The following is a 23,693-nucleotide window of genomic DNA, read 5'->3' on the forward strand; positions in this document are numbered from 1 at the left end:
TTCCTGTGCTTGCAGCTGCTCTGAGCAAACAGCTTGTTTTCCTGTGTTTGCAGCTGCTCTGAGCACAAGACCCTCAGGAGTTCCTGATGGCAGAGGAGTGGTTTCTGGTGACCTTGCAGCTGAAAGTTAGGGCATGGCCATTGGTCAAGGAGAGCCTATATAAGCTGCCATAGAACACACTAAAGGGGGCATTCTTGGCATGTGTGTTTGTGAGAGTGTTTCAATCTCCAGCCCCTTGCCCGACTTGTGACCTGTACCGTAGCACATAGAGCAGGCGTTGCGCTACTCCACTGCGCCTCTCCACAGACATCTCTGGCCAGCAGAGCTCCCACCCAGAGGCCAGACCTATTTCAGGTAGAGTGGGCACAGCCTGGACAGCTGCAAAGTGGGAAGATTGGGATGGAGACAGTGGGAAAGAGTAGGGTCCTGCCTTCATCTCTTTTATGGACCGTCCTGTGTCACACTTTACTTCTGGTGCTAGTCTCCTGGGGGTGGGGTTCTGAAATCCCTCCCACTAAGGGAGGCACAGGACTGAGCTAAGGTCAGGACTGGCTCCAGCAGAATGAGGGGAGGATTCTCACTATTGATTACAATAGGAGCTGCCTGGGTGACCAGAGCATTCGCCCCATTATCCTTGCTTCTTCTCTGTATATACCTGAGCAGAACACTGAGGGTACATGGATAGGACTAGCCACATAATATATGGGGACCGGGGCAAACCACAGTTACCTTGAGTATCAGCTCAAATTATTCTGGTAGACAGTTTACTGTCGCCGCTTCCCTGACCACAGCAATTGGTTAAGATGGGCCCATGAGCCCATCCAGTCAGCAAGTATGAATGTCAGGGATTGAGTTCCTGATCAAGCCATACCTGAAGTCAGCGCTGACCTTGGATCTCTCAGCTGTAATGACCCGTCGCTTCCGGTTTGCTAACATCATTTTGGGACTGGGTTTTGATCCACTACAACCCAAACTATCTGTCCCAGAAGGGTGAGTCACGTGATGATATAGATGAGTGTATATGAACGGAAGAACACTCCAGCCCACTCCAGGGAGGGGTAAGCAAGGTTATAAAGACGGTGGAGTGGGAGGAGGAGCTGAAGGGGGAGCTGGATGCATATCTGCCAAAGGAAAACATGGCGCTGTGTGTGACGGCGCATGCCTGTAGTCACAGCTGCGTCAGAGGCCGAGCTGGGAGGGTCGTCTAAGGATTGCAGGCCTGCCTGGGAAACACAGTGAACCCTCACCAGAAGGGAGGGAGGAGGAGAGAGGGAGGAAAGGGAGGGAGGAAGAGAGAGGGAGGGAAGGGAGGGAGGAAGAGAGAGGGAGGGAAGGGAGGGAGGAAGAGAGAGGGAGGGAAGGGAGAGGAGGAAGGGGAGGGAGGGGAGGGAGCATGGCATTAAGTGACCACATGGAGGTGGCAGAGATGGGCAGTGACACAGTCAGACTCTGCGGGTCCTTGTCAGCCTGGCAGAGTCTCTGGCCTCAGAACTCTGAGGATCTACTCCCAAGTAAGGACGTTATCCCCAGCTGAAGGAAGTGGCCCCAGGCTGGGGGACAGCCCTTTGAAGAATCTGTAGTCAGTAAGTGACCAATGAATGAGGTCATTCAAAGGTACGCTGGAGTTCATGGGGTTGCCTTCGTTTTATGTTTTCTCAGTCATAAGACAGGAAGCATGGCTGTCCTCAGTGAGAGCTTTGGAGAAAGTCAGAGGGGGTCCCAGTAAAAGAGCTGTGGGAGCCCTGTCTGCCCTGGTGCAAAGGGGCTGGGGACTTGCTGCAGAAGCTGTGGCATTGGGGTGACTGCTGCTGATGGGAATGATGGTGATTTCAGTGGTGACCATGGTGACAATGATGCTGTGCTGCTGCTGCTGCTGCTGGGGTGTCGGGTGACAGCGGTTGTGATGGCGATGATGGCGGTGATGATGTGGTGAAGTTGGTGGTGATAGTGGAAATGATAATCATGGCAGGGGTGGTCAACCTAACCCCAGAGACTTTTGCTCGATAACTCTCAAGAATTTTAGCGGGGCAAGGAAATGTACACTTGTACACTTCGCAGTCAAGAGACTGAGGCAGGAAGGCTTACAATCCCAGCCTGGCTTGGGCTGCACTGACAGCGCGAAAGGAGATGGCTCAGTCTGTAAAATGTTTTCCTTGTAATTATGAGGACCTGAGCTCCCTTCTCTAGAACTCACCATAACCCTGGTGCTGGAGAGGTGGAGATAGGAAGATCCTGGGGCTTGCTGGCTTGTCTAGCCAATCAGTGAGCTCCAGATGCAGAGAGAGACCCACCGTAAAAACATATGGTGGTGAGTGATTGAGGAAGACACCCAACATTGACCTCCAATCTCCACGTGTATATTTATCTGCACATGTAGCTGAACACACACATATGTTTTGTTTTGTTCTAGAAGAAGAAAAGAGAAAGTCTAAGGCAGAGATGGCGATGGTTGATTTTGTCAACTGGAAGAAGTTAGAATCTACTGAGGGGACAACCTCAGGGCCCATCTGTGAGTGTCTCCGGAGGGCTAGCTGAAGAGGAAAGACCTATGCTGGGGCAGGGGGTGGGGGGTGTCTTCATCCTGCGGGACTGGAATCCTGGACTAGATACAGAGGTGAGAACAAGCTCAGTATTGGCGGGGAGCTCTTTGTTTCCCCACTGAAGCTAACCGAACGGGCTGCCTCACACTCTGGCTTCCAATATCCCTGCATCCCTCAGACCGTGAGCTAAAAGAAACTCTCCTTCCTTTCCAATGCCTTTGTCTGGTTGCCCTAACTTGCTTTTCTGAGTGAAATAAACGCTGTGACAGGAAGCAAGTTGGAGAAAAGGAAGGGTTTGTTTTCTGTCACAACTCTCAGGTCATACTCCGTCACTCAGGGCACTGGAGACAGGGACTGAGGCAAGCACCCCGGAGGAGCACTGCTCACCGACTGGCTCCCAGGTTCACACTCAGCATTTTTAAAAAAGACTGATTTATTTTACATGTTAGAGTGTTTTGCAAGCCTGATGCTGCGGAGGGGAGAAGAGGGTATCAGATCCCTTGGGGATGGAGTTACAGATGGTCGCGAGACACCATGTGTGGGCTGGGAATTAAATCTGGGTCCTCTGTATGCACAAGTGCTCTTAACTGCTGAGCCAGCTCTCCAGCCCTCAGACCCAGACCCACTGCTTAAGGATAGTACTGTCCACAGTGGGTTGGGCCCTCCTAGATCAACTAGCAATCAAAGAAATCCCCCAGAGATGTGCCCACAGGCCAGTTTGATGAGGACAGTTCCTTAGCTGAGATTACCTCTTCCTAGGGGTGTCACGTTGACAGCCAAGACCAACTGTCACACAGGTATTTAGCCACAGCGATGACAAAAGTAACTAATACAGAGATATAGGACTATAATGACCCAGACAGAGACCTGCTAAGTACCTGTGACTACACAGGTCTAGGCATAGGGACAGATACCCCTCTGGAACACCACACATTAAGAACTTGGGGCAAAGAAGTCAGGCATGGCAGTGAAGGCCTGGAATCTCTGTACTTGGGAGGTAGAAGCAGGGGCATCAGGAATGCAAGGTCATTATTGACTACATATCAAGTTTGAGGCCAGCTTGGGTTACAAGAGGCCCAGTCTCAGAACAACAGCAATGTAAGAAAACAAACTAAACAGAACCTGGGTCAAGGGCTTCCAAACCGGGGTGGAAATCACAGGTTCTGGGACTGAGCAGATGGAGGCTGCGGGTTCCTGAGGCTTCGCAGGAAATGTTTTCTAGGTGATCAAGGTATCAGAAGGGTGAACAAGTTTTGGTGGCTTCTGGTCTTCAGTGGTACACTTCCCTTGCTCTCCCTGGATTGGGTGTGAGCCCTTGGCCCCTCAGCACTTGCCTCACAGGACAATGTTCAGAACAGTTGCTGCTTATCCAGTAGGTGAAAGAGGGGTGGAGTCTCTGCAGGAAGGGGTGGATGGAATCACAGGGTCACACATGGGGGTGTGTGCTGGGAGCCGGAGACTTCCCAAACCATGACATCAATAGGCCCATTTTGAGAAAAGGAGTCCACACTGAGTTGTCACACCAGGGCCCCAGGTCAATGACAAGAACCAAGCCAAACTGAAGGGGGGACCACAGCGGCCCAATGGAGTCCTGCAGGCAGAAGGACCAGAACCTCTGAGGTTTTATGCCTCCACCATTCTGGCCTCCAGAGGGCGCTCCACCCTTCTTGTGGCTTCTATCTGAAGGTGGTCAATCCTGTTCGTCTGTTATCTGAGAAAGGCTGGGATAGTCAGGGAATAAAATACCAGGGGCTAAAAAAGAAACAAATACAAATCTGGAGAGAGAGCTCAGAAAGGTCTTGATTCAGGGGCTGGCGGGGAAGGTGGCCAGTGTGTTTCCTGTCTCAGTGGCAGCGAGGGCTGAATGTCTTTGATCTCATTTCCCTTCACCCCTTCTGGGGCAAGGGAGCAGGCAACAGACTTTTTTAGATAAATCATTATCACAAGGCCTTTTAAGTGATGTCCACCGCATCCTTCTTTGTAGTATAGTATGGGGTGTGCTACATACACACATGTAATGTTCAATGTTGAGATGGGTCTAGCGAACTGTTAATAGTTATATTTGGAGAAGGGAAGTGCCTTTCTTTTTTCTGTGAGGCAGACAGATTCTCATTATATAGCTCTGAGGGGCCTGCAACTCCCTATGTAGCCCAGGCTGGCTTCAAGTTCACAGAGATCTGCCTGTCTCTGCCTACATATGGAGTGATAGAATTAAGGGCACTGTGCCTGGCTTTTCTTCCCCCTACTTTTTTCTTCTGTACGCTATATACCTCTGCTTGGTTCAAATGCTTTACTATTTTTTTCAGAATGTATTTGCATATAAATTTATAGAATGTACAATTTGAAAACAATGATAATTTGAGAGACACTTTCTCAACAACCAAGGAAAACCAGTGTAATTTCTACAAGGTCTTGAAAAGTGGGGATGGGGGAGTTGGTAAAGTAGAAGCCATAGATTTGTTTGGGAAATTCCATTTCTTCCTATAGGGTGTGTGTGTGTGTGTGTGTGTGTGCGCGCGCGCGCGCGTAGTACTAGGACTGAAGGCAGAGCTGGGTGAACATGAGAACTGAAACGGGTGTTCAATTCCCAGAGGAAAGTGGATGCTAAGGGACACAGTGGTTATTATAGGCATTTGACATCAGCGATCCCGTCTAATCTCCAAGAGGAAGATATCTTTAATCCTAGATTTACAGCAGAGAAAATCAGCTCACAGAAGTAAAGTTGGTCATCCAAGGTCCAGGAAAGGGCAAGGCTGGGAGTCACGTCTCAAGTTGTCAGAAAGCTCCCTCCTCCATCAGCCAAGCTCAGTGGGGAAAGGCCCAAGCAGAGCCCTGGGGACCGCTCTGCCAGCGGTAGTCTTTGAAGACAGCCAGCCCCTGGGTGGAGAAGGAAGTAAGGCCCTGAGGGAGGAGAACTGGCTGGCTAAGCTGGAGCAGCTTTTGGAGAAGCAGGGAAACAATAGGCAGCTCTTGCCTCACAGGGACTGAAGCTCCTCTCTCCCAGCCCCCAGGAGTGGAGTATCTCTGAGAATGGCTGACAGCAGAAACTGAAGCCCCAGGAAGGAGATCGAGCTGAGATCCGGAGGTCATCCTCGGCTCAGCCCCACTGAACCTCATGCTGAGTCCTGGGAGTCAGAAATGGATGTTCAACTACAAGTCTGAGTCACCCTTGTCAGGCTTCCTATGTCAGGGCTGTGGGTAGATTTTACTCCTGCTAGTGAGATGCCTGCTGGCCAGCACTGTTGGGGGCAGGGCGTCTCCTCTGTGTAGGACTCAGATTAAGTTCTCTGAGACTCTTGGTGGTTTTTTTTTTAAAAATTTTTTTAGACTTTTAAAAAATCGTGTGAATGTCCTGCCTGAATGTATGTATGCGCACACGAATGCCTGGTGTCTCTGGAGCTCAGAAGGGGGCATCCAACAACCTGTACCTGGAGCCACTATCGGGGTGTCAGGAACCGAAGAGCAGCAAGTGCTTTTAACTACGGAGCCAACTCTGTAGCCCCCCCCCCCTTTTTTCCTTCAATTTCATACAGGGACTTGTCATATAGATTTGGCTGGCCTCAAACACATGGTAAGTCCTCTGCCTCAGTCCCCAGAACTGGTGTTTTTTTTTAAACTTTATTTTGCACGCGCTGCATGTGCGTCTGTATGCATGAGTGTGGGACAGAAGAGGGAGTGTAGTCACATCCCCTGGAGCTGGAGTAAGGCGGCTGGCTGTAGGTACCTGGCGTGGGAGCTGGGACTTCTCTGCATGAGCAGTGCCCGCTCATAACCATCGAGCCATCTCTCCAGCCCTGGGTGGATTTCTTTACCGGCCCTGAACACTCTGGGTGATGGACTGGGTGCCATACATCAGGAAGGTTTACTCTCTGAGGCCTGCAGAATCTCTCTGGTTTCACAGGTTGTTTTCAAAGATCTGCAGGTGCAGATTCTAGCCTGAGGAGGGATGGGATGGCTTACTCTCCACAGTTCCAACAGCGACCCAGCCTAAGGTCTTAAGAACCAGGAAAAGTGGGCTCTCTCCACCCCACAAGTGAACAGATGGCTCCAGTCTGCCTGAGTGTCCTTCACTCAGGTTTCCAGATCTGTGGAACCCTAAATTGCAGGGCAGGGAGGGAGGTCAGTTTTGAGATTAGAGACAGTAAGCAACCAAGTCAGGATGGTGGAGGGGGAGGAGGGGAAGGAACCAGCAGTCTTTGGTTTCCAGATGAGCCCCTTTTCCTCAGCCCCACCCTGTTATTGACATGAAGCTCAAGGATCCCCAAGACAAAGCAGGAACGCTGCGAGCCAGCCTGTGCGGGGAGGGCCAGGAGGGTTGGGGCTTCCTGGAGCTTCACAAGCAAGGTCAGTGTGAAGTTCTCAAGGCCAGACTTCTTGTGGGCGGGGAGAAGAGCCTTAGATTTGCAAGCGCCTCTGTGGCTAAAGGCATTTTTTCCAGGGATCCAGATGCCAGCTGAAAAAACTACCCTCTAAGGTTGCTAGTCAAAAACACTACAATTTGGGTGGAATAACGGGTGATATTACATCCCCTCCTGTTTTTTCAAGACACCTCCACGGAGCCAGTGAGACTTTTATAAGACAGAGCGCTTTAACTTGACAAAGGAGCCACGTGCCAATGGCCAGAGCTGCTCCAGCCTTATCCGCTCCCGAAGCCTCCACGCGCCCTCCTTTCGTCTGGAAGATCGATGCTCAAGGGCGTCGGAGCTGCGACAGAAATGAAGCACCTGTGTCCGTCTCAGCGGGGCAGCAGGGACCTGAGCCCGGAACACATCTCCGGGTCTTAACAGTAGCCAGCCCGCGGGCCGGGAGCCTGGGCTTCTCAGGGTCGCTCCCGGGTGCGGGTAGGAAAGGTGTGGACAGGGGAAAGGAAGCTACAGCCCCGCCGGGGTCCCGGCGGACCTGGAGAGCAAGGAAGGGCGGGAGGGCCCCCGAAGTGAGTGGCTCTGGGTACCAGATGCACACCCAGGGGCGTTGCCCTGCAGCTTCAGCCACAGAGAGGGCCCTGTGAGGGCTACAGTTCTGACATCTTATTCCGGGGTCCTCACAGGCCTGATCCCTGCTGGACGGGCGCGCATCCCTTCCCTTGGTTCTGATTCCTGGGGCTGTTGAACCTGGAACTGTCATTTGGTTAAGAGGACCGGCCTTCCACGTACTGTAGCTTCGAAGCCTCGCAGTCGTACCGATCCCGGTGCACCCAGAGGCGTGCCGTGCCAGGTCTCGGAGCAAGGGCTGCTGCCCCTGGTAATAATGTCTGGGAACAGGAGTGTGGTGCCCCCGTGGCCTTCTGGTCACCTCGTAATGAAATCCTTCCAACCGGCCTCGTAACGGATGCTCAAGCTCCAAGTCTCAAACACAGCGATGTGTGACAGTGAACGAGGCGGGTGGCCCCCGAAGCAGCATTGCTGTGTCTTCGAGCAAGTCCCTTCCTCTCTTGCTGGGCAGGCTGGCTGGGAGCCCCTGCGGTCGCGGCCGCGCATGCTCTTGGACGGGCGGTCCCGGGAGCAGGCGGCGGGCGCCCCAGCTGCTTTGCATTGACGCCAGCAGCCGCTGGAGGTCACCGCTGGGGGCTGGGCGCGGCGCGTTGCCCGCAAGACGCGGTCCGGAGCGCGGAGCGGAAGGCTCGGCCGCGCAAGTCCTGGCTGGCTCGTGCCGCCGCCTTGGCGCGCTTCTCGACGGCGCGGCCCGAGCGGAACCGAGCCGCTCGCTCCCTCGGCGCGCCGGTTCCCCCGTGCAGCTCGCGGCGCGGGACCAGAGGGCGAGGCTTCCCCCACGGTCGCCCCGACTAGGGGGCGCTTCTCTGCCGGGTACCGCCCGGCGAGCGCCGGTTCCTCGAGAGTCGGACGAGGAGAGGGCGGCGGGGCTAACGCCGGCGCGGGCTCGCGGCTCCCGGTGGCGAGAGCGCTAATCTCCTCCCCCGACTTTCCCCGGAAGCGCGGTGGCCGAGGCGCGCGCGGCGATGTGAGGGAGACGGCGGCGGCTCCCGCCTCAGGAAGGGCATGTTCGGAGGGGCGTCCGCGGCGCGCCTCCCGCCCCGGCGCCCCCTCCCCACGGCCTCTGCCGCCGCCGCCGCGCCCGCAGCGCGATAGAAGAGGTGGCCGCGCTTCCTGCCGCGAGCCCCGCGCTCGCCACCGTCCGCCCGCCCGCTCGCCCGCTCGCCAGTTCAGGCCGCGATGACAAGGCGCCCGCGGCGGCCCCGAGGCGCCGGGCTGGCTGTTTGCTGACCGGATCGCTGCTGCCAGCCAGTGTGTACGCGGCGCCGCCGCCAGCATGGGCTGCGCTCCGAGCGTCCGCATTTTCGACCACCGAGCGCAGAACCTGGACGCGGACGCGTCGGGCCCCGCGCCGCGGTCTAGACAGCGACGGTCGACCGCGCCCGGCTCCAGCCGCGCCAGGCTGGTGGAGCCTCAGCCTTCCGACGGCGGCGCCTCGAAGGTGAGCAGCACCTCCGGGAGCGGGGCAGACGTGGTGGGGTCGGCGGGGTCCTCTAGGCGGCCGCCGTTCAGTTGACCGACGCCGCTCGTCGCCAGCTCTGCGGGCTTGTCGCGGACCGAGGTTTTCAACGTCCGTTGGTTCCTTGGCCCGGTGGGACGCCTCGAGTCAGTTCCCTGCCGAGGGTGGGTGGGGGCCCGTAGGTGGGGGCCCCCGAGATAGTCTGGCACAGCTCTGAGACGGTAAAACCAGGGTGCACTTTGCACTTGCAGTTCTCAGAGCAGAAAGGGGTGGGTCGTCAGCTCTGGGAAGGGTCTTGGGCGTGACACCCCCCCCCCCCCACGCCGTGCCTCGTTTATCCCAACCTCTGTCCCCTCTTTGCACAAGCAGTTTCACTTTTCCACTTAATTGGGACTGTTGAAATGTGACCTGGAACATCGGTTTGGCTTCACTGCACATGCTATCTGAAGTTCAGGTTTAATAGCGTACGTGTGGTAGTTAAAGCCTATGTAATTAGAAAATAACTCCTGGAGACGTGATCTTTGAAGGATCCAGCAGGGCAGAGTTAATCTTTGATGGAGGCAGTCGGACTGGGACTCCCAGGGTTTTCGCGTTGTTTTTTCATTGCATGTCTTCCCCCAGCGCCTTTCGCCTCAGCTTTTTATCGTGAGTTTCGAGGGCTAAGGTTTTCCGAAGGAAAGATAAAAAGTTCACCGAGGCGGCTTTCCGCTTACATGTGGGATTTTAGAGCGACACCTCCTGCATCGGGTTTTGTTTCCTTAAGATAGTAAATCAATCCCCGGTGTGCTTGGCTGCAGGGTTTGAACGTAGACCCCTCGTTACTAGCAAATTTTTAAAAATCAAATTCCTTACTAAGTTCCGCGGAACCTCCCAAATTTGAAGGATGCAGTTGATCTGCTTAGCTGTCTTTAATTTCCAGCTATCATCATGGCACTACTTCTATATGAAAGGGAAGACCGTGTCCAGCTTTCCGTGCTGGAGTGAGTGGTTGCCCCGCCCTACCAGAACTCTGAGTGAAAATTCAGCCTTGTGCAGATCATCCAAAGTTGAGTTCTTTCTGCTGTGGTTGCGTTAAAGAAACCCGTGACGGTTAAGAGTTTAGGCTGTAGAACAAACTGCTTTTGATGAGAAACTTAATAAGCACAACAGACTTACAAACTGGACACTACAGATGAAGTAGAACGTGGGAAGCCTTAACTGTAGTAGTTTGGACCCAAATCTAACATTTTTTTTCATTAGCCAATATTAAATTCCAAAGTCCTCCTTTAAGTGAGACACCTTACTTCATACAGGCCTTTTTTTGGTGGTGGCCTGGTGGTCTTAAAATTTCTATTAGACATCTTGTGAACCTTTCCGGGTAGCAACTTACTCTCCTGCCTTCCTCTGGTTTCTGGGTTTGAGTTCCTGTGCCTATACTCTGTGCCGACAGACCTTTGCCTGTGTTACGGCCTAGACAGTGTGTTCATCCGTATGGTGGCTAGCCTCGCGGGATGCATATAATAGGTGCCAAATAACTGTTGGGTTTATTTTTTATTGTTTACTCAACTTCTGTCACTGCAGTTTTGTCTATAAAACACTTAAGATAGGCTTAAAAATTAACACATACAGAGGAGGAGACGAATTACAAATTACAGTGACATCACCAATAGAAAGGGAAGCGCCTCCTGTGTTTTATTCCTGAGTGGTCCCTTCTGCTGCCAAGTCTCAGTGACAGATAGCTAGTTTAGGCATATCAGGTAATAGAGCGGAAGTAATCACAGCTTGTCTTCAGCTCAGCAAATGTCTCTTAAAATTCAGATTAAATATACTCTAGAAATTGAAAAAATACATGTTAGAGAGGAAAAGCTTTAGCAAGATCAAATTACACATAATTTGCTTCTTTGTTAATATCATAAGAGCCCATTCTAGTTCATTAAAAAAAATTCTTGGAGCAGGGAGCTTGGACGTAGCTTAGATGGTTGAGGGCCTGTCAGGTAAGATTGAAAACCTGGGTTCAGATCCCCAGCACCCACACAGAAGCTGGGCATTCACCTTAACCCTGGTGCTGCGGCTGGAGTGGGGTGGAGAAAGGCAGATCCCCTGGGCTTGCTGTCCGGGTGGCCTAGCCGCTCAGTGAGCTGGCTTCAGCGAGACAAAGCAGACAACCACAGAGGTGAAGGACGTTCTATATTCCTACAGCGTACATTAAACAGTCCTCAGAGCTGCCGGAAGACTGGTTAAATACATTTCAGATTGAACAGTGTGTGCTTTACACTGTGATGTATTTCCTAAGTAATCCCATGCAGCAGTCTGTGGACAGTTAGCAAGTATCACACAAAGAAAGGGTTCTATGATCATCAGTAAGTTCAGCAGAGTTCCTCCCTTCCTCCCCCCCACTTCTATCCCTGCTTTCTCTCTTTCTGATAGTGTTTTGGTGTGGTACCCACAGCGCCCTGGAACTTTGGGGTCCTGCTACTTCAGCTCCCCACCTTCCTGGTACACTATATGTGCATGCCCCTAAAACCAGCTTCAGCCAGGTTTTTTTTTTTTTCTTTGTTTTTGTATGCACGACTTGTCAGAGTCAACTACTTAAGATATCTTGTGATCTTCCAAAGGGTTTTTAGAGTTGCATTTTCTAGACCTCTTTAATATCCAGCCCCTTTCTTAAGGTTCTGTCTTAGGCAAGCCACAAGAGGCTCTGATTCCTGCCGTGAGATTATAGTAGTCAAAGAATAAGAAACATGCCTAACAGTAGGACAATGTGGGTTAGTTCTTAATGGTTGTAGAGGCCCTTTAAGATCTGAAATGCATTGGAGGAGAGCGTGTGAACCTCCTTGAGTATCACTGAAAATACTCTGGCTGTTTGTTTATCCGGGAGTTCTAGAGCCGGTGTGGTCACAGATCATGAATGCTGCGTTCAGCTTGAACACTCACGCTTTTATCCTTAACCAGCGTGCGCGTCAGCTGTAACATTTCAATATTGTCTTGTTGGTTTTTAAATTGACTCTGTTTCCCTTTCCCTCAGTGGGGACTTGAGGTACCCTTAGGACATTCATGTGTTTCAACACCCAACAGACCACTGACGGCTCGTGCCCTGGGCTCTCCAGCCCTCCTCATCAGCTCTGTGAGGTGGGCAGTCATACCTATTTTTGCAGTGTCCCTTAGGTCTGGTACACAGTAGGCCCTCCATAAACAGTAGTTGAATTGCATGAAACAAGCTGTAGAAGTGCAAAATCTCTCGTTCCTATAAAGGAGAAACAGACAGGGGTTTTAGCTAGAGTGGAGGCTGTGAAGCTCAGACTGCTTTTGTGGGAGCCTTTGGGTGTTGCTCCCCAGAGAACTGTACCCAGGGGATAAGATATATTCATCCTAGTGAGCTTTGTTGTTTGTGGGTTTTTCATTTGTTTGTTTTGTGAGACCAGATCTCACTACATAGCTCTGGCTGTCCTACACTGGCCTCGAACTCACAGAGATCCTCCCGGCTCTGCCTACTGAGTGCTGGGATAAAGGCGTGCACCTCTGCTTCTGCTTCGTGTTGGTTTTTTTTTTTTTTTTTTTTTTTTTTTTGTAAAGTTGTAAGGCTTCGTGGGCAGTCCACAGCAGGACTTGTGACCAAGTGCTGGTGTCCCCATCAGACTCGCTCCGGGTCTAATTCTCTCCTCCTCCTTTTGCTTTGCTCCGACCTTTTACTGCCTTCCTCTCCCTCTTCCCAGTCTTCCTCCTTGTTTCTTTCGACCATCTTCCTTTCTCCAAAGAACTGGACAAACTAACCATTTTATGAACTGACCTTTTAGCTCTAGTATAATTATTATTATCTATATTAGGATAAGATTGGTTGCCTGGTGTTAATTTTTATAAAAATCAATCGCATCTTTGCTTGTTAAATAAAGCAATTTTCTCTTGGTGTGTGTCAGCTGGTTTTGTCTTTCCACTGAGATTTACCGACAGTTTCCCTGTGCAGGTGTAGTTGAGCAAACCCGCTCTCTGTGTTCCTACTGTGATGTGGTAGTTTATCTCAGGAGGGCGGGACGGTGAGCTGCACACTATTGTGTTCATGGCTTTCCATGTATAGAGTCTTTTGCCAGGCTTTGCTATGAAGAATTTAAAAAATTTTCTTGAGCTCTTGCTAGATACATGAAATTCTTTGCATTGATAACCACCTATATCATAATATTTCAAAAATATTTCCCACTCTCAGAGAGAGACACTCAGTAACTTGGCAGAGTAACAACATCAGATAACACATGAGGACAGATCGCTTTAATTTAGGCAAACTTAAACACATGAAAATTAAGATCAGGGAACAACCCTTACTCTAAAATATATATTTACCTCACCAAGCAACCGTAATGCATGTATATATAAAGCCAATACTAACTGTCATTACCACCATAAATTCAACTGTGAATCTTAAGAATGATATCTCAGAATTCCATCACCTGCTCTGGGTCAACCTTGATCTTTTCCATTCTGAAGTGAAGTTTCTGAAGGGGCCCATGGTCCCTTCAGGCATTTATGCTCCGTCTGAAGTGGTTTGAGGACACTGGTTCTCCTCATCTGGCTTGCTCATTTAGATTGAGTTCTTAAACAGAAACAGGGCGAATTTCATGATGGGAGGTTGATGCCTCAGAATAACCTAAAATGCTTTAGGACAGATGATTTCAGAAAGTTAGAACAAAAAGTAGGATTAAAGAGCAGAGGGAGAAGTGAGGCTCGGAGCAGGCCCGAGCCTGGCCCAGGCCAAGGCTGGTGGTTTCTTCGCTGGGGGATAATACGGGCCAATGGGCTTGTTCACGGAGTGCAGACTGTCTCTATTAGCAGCTCTTGCCGTTTCTTGGATGCGTTCTACTCTGTAAGCCTTGTGCTTGTACTAGATGTGTTGTAGATGGTATCGCCTTGAGTCTCTCAACCTTGTAGGGTGGCTGATGTCATTTTCTCTTGCAGATAAGGCACCGGTGGTTTGAGACTCACCCAGGGCCACATCATCAAGCTAGGGTCAGAACACATTATTCCTGGCTCTTACCCTCTAGACTGTTGCTCTCTTAACTGCCTGTTTCATCCCCTTCTCGTGGATTGGCCTTCCATTAGGCCACTGGTTCTCAGCTTTTGGGTCATAACCCCTCTTGGGGCTGGGCTTACACAGGGATCACCTAAGACCATTGGAAAACATGAGTATTTACACAACGACTCATAACAGTAGCACAAAATTACAGTTATGAAGTAGCAACAAAATAGTTTATGGTTGAGGGTCAAGACAACATGAGGAACTGTATTAAAGGGTCGCAGCATTGGGGAGGTTGAGAACTTCTGCACTACGCTATAAATGAAGTCACCTGGGTTTTTGTTTGTTTGCATTGGTGTAAAGGTGTCACATCTCCTGGAACTAGAGTTCCAGAACAGTTGTGATCTGCCATGTGGGTGCTGGGAATTGAGCCCGGGTCCTCTGGAAGAGCAGCCAATGCTCTTAACCTCTGAGCCATCTCTCCAGTCCCCTCATTTATTTATTTGATGTGCCTGAGTGTATGCCTGTGCACCATACCCATGCAGTGCCCAGGGAGGCCAGAAGAATGGATCCCTTGGAGCTGGAGTTACTTGGAGCTGTGAACCACGGATACAGGTGCCGGGAACTGAACCTGGGTCCTTTGAAAGAGCAGCCGGTGCTCTTAAGCACTGAGCCATGTCTCCAGGCCTAGTCACCTGAGTTTTAATGGGGTGTCCTGAATTTATATTTCTTTCTTTCTTCTTTTAAATTTAATTAACTAATTTATATATTTACTTTGTTGTTGTTGTGACAGGGTTTCTCTGTAGCTTTGGAGCCTGTCCTAGAACTAGCCCATGTAGACCAGGCTGGCCTCAAACTCACAGAGATCCGCCTGCCTCTGCCTCCCAAGTGCAGGGATTAAAGGCGTGCGCCACCACCTGGCTCTGAATTTGTATTTCTATGATGCTGTTAGGTCTTCACTCATTGAGGAAGTTGGTTTATGGCCCTGCTTTAAGTTCCTTTGTTTGTGGAAGTTATAGCCAGTTCAGTCCTGTCCCAGTTATCCACAAAATTAACTCTCCTGTCTCTAGTCTGTCCTCTTTGCTGTCTGAAACCAGCTGGTGAATCCTAGGAACTCTTACCCTTACCCCTCCTCAGGCTCCAGATTGTCTTCCTTAGCTTGGCTCTCCAGAATCTGTGTTCCCTTTGACTCTTGCCTGGTGTACTCCTCCTGAGTGCTTGCATGTAGGCATCCAGAGTTACTCGAGGTCTAACCAGAAGCTTTCTTGAGCCCCTGGCAGGGCTTGCACCTTAGAGGCCTAGAGTTGCTTCTTGAGGCCTCTGCCTTCTGGAGTGTAGGCTGCTTGAGGGCAAGGACCATGTCCTAGTTTCATGGCAGCTCCCGTGTGCTGGGCACACTCTAAAGAATTTGATAAACAAGCCCGGCTTTGAGCCTGGGAGGGCTTTGTACTCAATTTTCCAGATCTGTCTCTTCTCCTTTAAAGTTAGCAAAAATGGTTAGGGTGTGTTGCACGTGTCTTAACAAAAAGCCAAAATACCCTTGAGCCAGTGATTAATCTGTCGGTTATTAGTAAACTTTTGTCTCCAGCTTTGGCCATGTTTAAGCTGAGCAATGTTTCTGGGTCCCCTCCTTCTGCTCTCCTTTTGTTCTGCTCGGTGTGCTAGGAAGCGGTGGAGTATCATGTTAGAGTGCTGTTTTGACAAGTTTTATGCTGCTGCTCCTCAGCCACAAGCATGAAATGTAGTCTGCCCATCCACACGGACAGGAAGGATGTTGCGAATTTCCCTGAACTTTGGTATGACTTCAGAGGAGTCAGAGATGCAGGACTCGCCAGGACTTTTCCTCTGTCTGGCTTGGGAGCAGACCTTCTTGTGTCTTAAGCTCGTCTGTGTTCACTGTATCCATCCTGCATGACTGCTTCAGCTCCTTTCTCACCACTAACGGACAACCCAGAGCGTCCCCCGTGCTGTCCTTAGGTGTTTGGAGCTGATGGCAGCTCTCCAGTGAGGTGCCGTGGACAGAGTATAGGAGAAGAAGCTAGAGATGTGACTGACCCCCACTTCACCAGATTGGTAATGTAATTGTCAAGTCCTGGTCTTGCATTCTGTCAACTAGAGAGGGCTGGGATGTGGCTTCATGGTTCAGTGATAAAGCAATTGTCTAGCATGTGGCAGGGCCTGGGTTCAGTCTCCAGCAACTCCTCTCACACACGCAGATAAAAGAAAAAACCAAAGGAAACTAGAATACCTGCCTTATGGCAAGACACTCAAGTGTCTTTAAAAAGTGTTTCATTATAGCATGTAAGGATTGACCATGTTCATTTTCCCCTCCGTCAGTCTGGTGAGCAAACCCGGGACTTTGTGAATGCGAGGACAGACCCCTTTCTTTTTTACACATTTTAAAACTTATTTTGTGGGTGTGCTTGTTCACACCGTAGCGTGCATGTCAATGTCAGAGGACAGCTTATGGGCGTTGATGTCCCTCCACCACATGAAACCCGGGGACTAAACTCAGGTAGTCAGACTTGGCAGCAAGAACTTTTTTACTCACTGAGCTACAGAGGCAGATGAATCCTCTCCCCAACATCTTTCTCCCTCTTCTGGCCCCTCCCTCCCTCCCTCCCTCCCTCCCTCTCTCCCTCCTTCCCTTCCTCCTTCCTTCCCTTCCTCCTTTCCTCTCTATTTTTCAAGATTTATTTAGGCTGAAAGTGGTGGTGCACACCTTTAATTCCAGCACTTAGGAAGCAGAGGCAGAGGCAGGCGGATCTGAGTTCAAGGCTAGTCCTGTCTACATGGTGAGTTCCAGGACAGTCAGTGCTATATAGTAAGACCCTGTGTCAGAAATTTAAAACAAAAACTGTGTGTGTGTGTGTGTGTGTGTGTGTGTGTGCGCGCGCATGTGCACCTGAGTGCAGGTATCAGAGCAGCCAGAGGCATTGGATCCTCTGCAGTGGTGAGCTACCAGACATAAATGCTGGAACCAAACTTGGGCCCTTACAAGAGCAATCCTCACTCTTAGTTTCTGAGCCATCTCACCAGCCCCAAAGGATACCTTTCTTTAAGACATATATTCTTTAAAAAATAATTTTTACTTTCATTTTTGTGTGTAGGTGTTTTGCCAGCATATGTCTGTGCACCATGTGCATGCAGTGACTGTAGATGCCAGAAGAAGGTGTTAGATCTCTTGGAACTAGAGTTAACTGGCAGTTCTTAGCCACCGTGTGAGTGCTGGGAATTGAACCTGGGTCATATATATGGCATTTATGATAAAGGAAAAGTTGCAAACTAAGTTAAAAATGCAGATCTTATCAAAAGAGAATGAGAAGCAATGCCACTGACAAAGATATTTGCAATGTATATCAATAAAGGATCAGTACTCAAAATATATATGGTTCTTCCAATTCAAGAAGAAAAAGCTCTGAAAAATGGGCAGACTTGGAGGGATATGTCACTAAAAATGGAAATTAAGCCAACAGTGGTGGCGCACATCTTTAATCCCAGCACTCAGAAGACAGAGGCAGGTGGATCTCTGTGAGTTCGAGGCCAGCCTAGTAGACAGAGCATGTTCCAGGACAGCCAAGGCTGTGTAAAAAAACAAAACAAAACAAAACAAACAAACAAAAAACCCTATCAAAAAAGAAAAAAGGAGGAAACTAAATTGCTAACAAATCTACAAAAGGGGTTTCAGTGTTATTTGGGAAATGTAAATATAAGCACAGTGAAGTTAAGAGTTTTAGGCATTTTTAGACCCATTGAGTTGTCAACCATTTAAAAATCTGAGTGTATCTGAGGACCTCCTGGATACTGCATAGAGGATACAAGGGGGCTGGCCTGAAAAGTCCATTTGACAGACCTCATAGAGCTCCGAAGGCTTTTTCATTTCCAGAAGGGCAGTTCAGTGATAAACATACAACACAAAGATTGTTTCAGGCATAAATCGCAGTGGGGGCACTGTCCAGGTTCTGTTGTGTTCCAGGCCTAAGAATCAGGTATAACTAACATTTGTACAGTGGTTTGGGAGGGAATGAGCAAAGGAAAATCTGATAGGCTCAGGACAGACTGGATTTGGGGAATGAAGGAAAAGGAAGTGGGGGTGACTCAGAGGTTGGGGTTTAAAGCCTGGAGGGACTGTGATAACATGCCACAATCTGTACAGTGTTCTATGGTTTGCCGGTGCCTTTCTGCACCCCATTTAATGTTCTCCAAGCCCCTGTGAAGTAGAATGGAAGGCTATTTCCCTTGTTTACCACGGAAAGAAGCAGACATTAAAATAGATAGAATGGCTTGTCCAGCTTGGTGATGACCTGTTACAGAAGCAGGTTCTCTGTATCAGCATAGGGTAGATGCCAGTACAGAGAGAGCTCAGGCAAGCTCTTGTTTTCCATAAAACCCATTCTTGGCTCTTGTTTCTTTGTTCATTCTACAAAAGTGCACTTCTGCTTTTTCTCATTTAAGTTCTGTTTATTGCAGGGAACTTGAAAAATATACAAAATAACAGGGATCATTTAAATCGCAAAATCACTTAAACTGCACCCAAGCACTAGATTATAGGTTCTGTGTTCTTTTATTATGGAAGCAATGCTTCTGTATTATAGAAAATAAATAAGCAAATGCTACAGTGTAGTTTTCACTGTCTTAAAATTATTTGCTGTAACATATTAGTATCCATATTCATTTTTCATTGAAATTGGATCACATAGTACATAACTGTAGTTCATTTATGCTAGAGATGGGGCCTAGGGCCTTGTGCGTTCTAGGCAAGTACTCTGCCACTGAGCTACACTCTACTTATATTTAAAAGCTAATTACGGGCTGGAGAGATGTCTCAGTGATTAAGAGCACATACTGCTTGTGTAGAGGACCCAGGTCTGTTCCTAGAACCCAGCCCAGGGAGGCTCACAACCACCTGTAACTCCAGTTCTAGAGGAACTGATTCCTAGGGGATTCTGGCCTTCTTGTACATCTGCACCCCTGCTCCCACAGATACACACATAATGAAAAACGATGATGAACAAATTTATGATTTTAGCAGCTTTAGGTGTACAGTTTTCCCTAGTGTCAGGTCCATTTGCAGAGCTGTGCAGCCATTGACAACAGCCAGCTCTGGGATGTCTCCATCCTGTAAAACCGAAATGCCAGGCATCCCAAACAGTACGTCTGCTCTCTGCCCTGGACAACTCCGTTTTACTTTCTGTCTCATTAATTTGACTGCTCCAGACACAGACTTTTGTCTTCTCAGGGCTTATTTCACTTAGCATACTGTACTCAAAGCTCATTCCTCTTATAGTATAATCAGAAATTACTTCCTTTTTAAGGTTGAATAATATTCTATTGTATATCACATTGTTTATTTACCCATTGATGAACACTTTGCCTCTATCTTTTGGCAATTTGAATAATGTTGATATGAATATCTATTTGAGCCCTTACTTTCAGTTCTTGGGTGTACACCCATAAATAGAATTGCTGGATTGTATGGTAACTCACCTTAATTTTAAAAGGTACCTACCGCCTTTAAATACATACATATAATTTTGCAGTGTAGATTTTTCATCTAATCTGCACAATTTCATTAATTTAAAAAAATAATATTTACTGCTTGCATTATAGCTTACTAGTGTCCTTTATAATTTTGCGAATGTCCTGCGTTGTATCATCTTGTGATCCTTTACTTCTTTAATCTGGAGCATACAGATTCTCTTCTTAAGGAGACCCCACCAGTCATGCCCAGACTTGCTTCCCTGAGCTATCATTTAGCTCTCATTCTATCTTCTGTAATGCTTCTTTTAGAATGTGTAGTATATGTACGTGTGTGTGTGTGTGTGTGTGTGTGTGTGTGTGTGTGAGCCGAAGCCAGAGTAGGGTGTCAGGTCTTCTCTGACCACCTTCTGAGTTATTCCATCGAGGCTTGCGGTTTTTTTTTTTTTTGGTTTTTCGAGACAGGGTTTCTCTGTGGCTTTGGAGCCTGTCCTGGAACTAGCTCTTGTAGACCAGGCTGGTCTCGAACTCACAGAGATCCGCCTGCCTCTGCCTCCCGAGTGCTGGGATTAAAGGCGTGCGCCACCACCGCCCGGCGAGGCTTGCGTTTTTTTAGCTAGACTGGCAACCAATAAGTCCCAGTAATCCTCCTATCCCTGGCCCTACAGTGCTGGGGTTACAGGCACATGTGAGATCATCTCTAGCTTAGCGTGGGTGCTGAATTCAGATCCCCATAGCTGCACAGTAAGTTCTGCTAACCACTGAGTCATCTTTTTAGTCCCATACTTCTGCATTTTTTTTACAAATCAGAAGTTGTATCTAAAATAAAATCAAGTTAAATATTTTGTCTAGACTATATTGTTGGTGATTGATGAATTGTATCAGAAGACAAAGTTTGATTGAGCCACTATTACAGATGCTCGGGTTGAATGGGTCAGGATGACTGCTATCTTCCCTGCTTGAGCCTTGCTCCTGTTAGAGTCTGGATGACTGTCCCTAAAGATGGACGTGGTCTCTGGTGCTGTTGGAAAGTGATGGGACCATCAGGGGACAAGGGCTTAGGAGGAGAAAGGTAAGGCATGAAGGGCGTGCCTTTGAAAGCGATATTGGAACCTCAACCTTTTTTCTTTTCTTTTCTTTTCTTTTCTTTTCTTTTCTTTTCTTTTCTTTTCTTTTCTTTTCGCCTCTTGGCTTCCAAGAGGTGAACAGTTTGCTCTTCCTTTGCACCATGATGTACTTACTGCCTTCTCCCTAACCCAAAAGCAGCAGTGCCAACTGGCTATGAATGGAAACCTTTCAAGACATAGCCAAAATAAATCTTTCCACCTCAGGAGTTGTTTATTTCAAGCATTTTGTCACAGTGGCACTTGGCACCATATGAATGTTCTTCATCAGCTGTTCATCTATGGCTTTTTCCTTTTCTTTAAGAAGGGACTGATAGCTATTATCTAAAGTAATGCTGATTAGAATTCATGAATGATGTTTCCTTACCTCAGTTCCTTTTCTATGTGGAGCTTTTTTTTTTACATTTATTTGTGTGCGTATATACAGATAATATTCATCTTAGTAATACCATTTTTCCTATGTGTGCATAGACATTTTTGATGACGATAATATTGTATTGGTGCTAGGAAGGTTTTAAGCACACCACCCCTGAGCTGTATCACCAGACCTAAATGTAAAATTGGAGTAAATGCTTATGCGTGGCTTTATGTCTTGCCTTTAAAACTTAACGATAAGTTGCAGTTGTTTCCCGTACCACTAAGTTCCCCTCAGAGTGTCACTTACATTACTGATGCTGTCATGTATGTCTTCCTTATCATGAGTCTTCTCACGTCTGTAGTCCTTCCCTTGGACTTAGTCTTAGAAGTTTGAATCTATCTTAATTTAAAAATCAATTCTGTTAGGTCAATTTTTAAAAAATTTTGGTGCAGTCTAATGAAAAACATATATTAACATAATCTTCATTGTGTTCTAATTTCATTTCACCTCTGGTTTTATAAACTTTCACATAGTAATAAATAAGTTCCGTATTATCTTATTCAACATATATTTTCCCCTAATACGTTTTCCTTGGCTGTGGGCTGAGTACTGTCCTAGGTCTTTTTCCCCCCTTAAGCAGTGTGAAGATGAATGACATACAAAACTCAGAAGTGGTCAGGTTTGCCTCTCCCCAGCCCCTGATTCTGCACTGCGTATTCAGAAATCTGAACACACTGTTGTTCCTGTATGGTCAAGGAAGGCAGATGAAGTGGCGTTGAAGACTTGGGCTTGAGTATCTGGCCTTGGCTTATTTCATGTAAATCTTTGTGAGCTATAGCTCCTCCCCTTACAGTTAGCTAAGAGCTTTTCATAATCAGCTTGCTAACGTAAATCAGGTGAAAGGGGCTTGTTATGAACAACACAAAACATTTCCTATACCTTCATTTTTATTTTTAATTGTACCAAATTGGGGCTCGCACTCTTCTCCCAGGCTGGTCTTTAATTTAGATCTCCCTCCCTCCTCAGCTTCCTAGGGGCTGGGATTATAGGTCTTTGTTGCCGCGTCTGACTTTCTGCCTTTGCCTTTATTTTCTTGGAGCTTCTCCAGAGCTGGTAGAGGACAAAAGACCAAATATTCTAACAAAAGGAGTGCCGTGGGCCAGGGGCTGCGTTTAGCTCTCACTATGTCATGGTGCACTTTGCTGTGTCTCTAGTTTTCATTTGTTCATTTTAGAGCTTTGTGAGATATCAAAGACTTTTTTTTGCCTCATTTTGAGCCTGTTTCTGGATCACAGTCATCTCCCATTATGAACTGCGTTGGTTCTAAGACCTTAGATAGCAGCTCTTGAGGGTGTGTCCCCTCATACAGGTGAAGTCATTCTTAGATGACTTCCGTCTAACATGGCGCAAGTGCTGTGCAAATAGTTGTTACTTGGCTAGGGAGTGGTGACGAGAGGTCTGCATGTGTTTAGTGCAGGCACATTTCCCATGTGTCTTCTGTCCATGGTCATTTCAATCTGCAAACTAAGAGCCTACCCATATAGGGAGGGCCAATAGTAAATTGGTCAGGATTTTTTAATTTTGAATGCTAGCTGAGGCCAAAAAGGGAATGTGTAGGCCACCATAGGCTGGCTAAGGTAACTGAACGAAGGCAAGGATATGGGTTTGCTGGCGTCTGACAAGTTATCTTTTGTTTTCTAGGGTTGCCCTGTGCTGTTCAACAGGCAACGATGCCATCTAACCCCCTTTCATAGCTTTATTAACAGAACACCCTTTCTTTAATCCCAGTTTGAAAATTCCCAGGGAGGCCAGGCGGTGGCGGCGCAGGCCTTTAATCCCAGCACTCGGGAGGCAGAGGCAGGCGGATCTCTGTGAGTTTGAGGCCAGCCTGGTTTACAAAGCTAGTTCCAGGACAGGCTCCAAAGCTACAGAGAAACCCTGTCTCAAAAAACAAACAAACAAATAAATAAAAAAGAAAATTCCCAGGGAGGAAACAAGATGAGCCTGCCTGGTACACCTACTTTCTGGGGCCAGTAGGTAGCCTCCATGGTTGGCAGCAGCGTTCCTGGAAAGTAGGCAGTTGGAATGGAATATACCCCAGAGGAAGAAAGGATGCTGGCCAGAGAGGCCAATGTGGCTCAGTATTGGAGTGTAGGCTTCCCAGTGCTTGTCTGTGTAAGAACTAATCCCACTTTTTTTTTTTTTAAATATTTATTTATTTATTTATTTATTTATTATGTATACAACATTCTGTCTGTGTGTATGCCTGCATGCCAGAAGAGGGCACCAGACCCCATTAGAGATGGTTGTGAGCCACCATGTGGTTGCTGGGAATCGAACTCAGGACCTTTGGAAGAGCAGGCAATGCTCTTAACCTCTGAGCCATCTCTCCAGCCCCCCCACTTTCCTATGTAAAGACCATTATTCTTTTTTTGTTTTTTGTTTTTTAAGGCAGGTTTTTTTTTTTATTTATTTTTTTTTTAATTTTTTATAGCTTTGGAGCCTGTCCTGGAACTAGCTCTTGTAGACCTCTCCCCTGGTAGCCACTGTATCCTCAGCCCTCCATTTTATTTTGAGAAGAGTTTCACTAAAGTGCCCATGATCTCACTGTGTAGTCCTAGCAGGTCTCGACCTTGTGACTTCTCTGTCTTAGTCTCATGAGGTCATTGCTTCTCATTTTATCAAGTGCCTTCATAGTTACTGCCTGTTGGTTTTACACCCAGTGGCAGTATCGTTGCGTGACGTGCTCTAATGAATCTGCT

General features: G+C 48.1%; 1 protein-coding gene across 1 annotated transcript in view; it reads left to right on the plus strand.

Moving 5' to 3' along the window:
* The first annotated feature begins 8,682 nt into the window (after positions 1–8,682).
* The window catches only part of Pde8a (phosphodiesterase 8A), a 113,542-nt gene continuing 98,531 nt past the window's right edge, over positions 8,683–23,693 (plus strand). The window contains exon 1 of the mRNA XM_038314329.2: positions 8,683–8,972. Within this exon, the coding sequence (XP_038170257.1) occupies positions 8,808–8,972 (165 nt within the window). The 5' untranslated portion in view covers positions 8,683–8,807. The remainder of the gene's footprint in view (positions 8,973–23,693) is intronic.

This window comes from Arvicola amphibius, chromosome 12, assembly GCF_903992535.2.
Source record: "Arvicola amphibius chromosome 12, mArvAmp1.2, whole genome shotgun sequence".
Classification (NCBI taxonomy): domain Eukaryota; kingdom Metazoa; phylum Chordata; class Mammalia; order Rodentia; family Cricetidae; genus Arvicola; species Arvicola amphibius.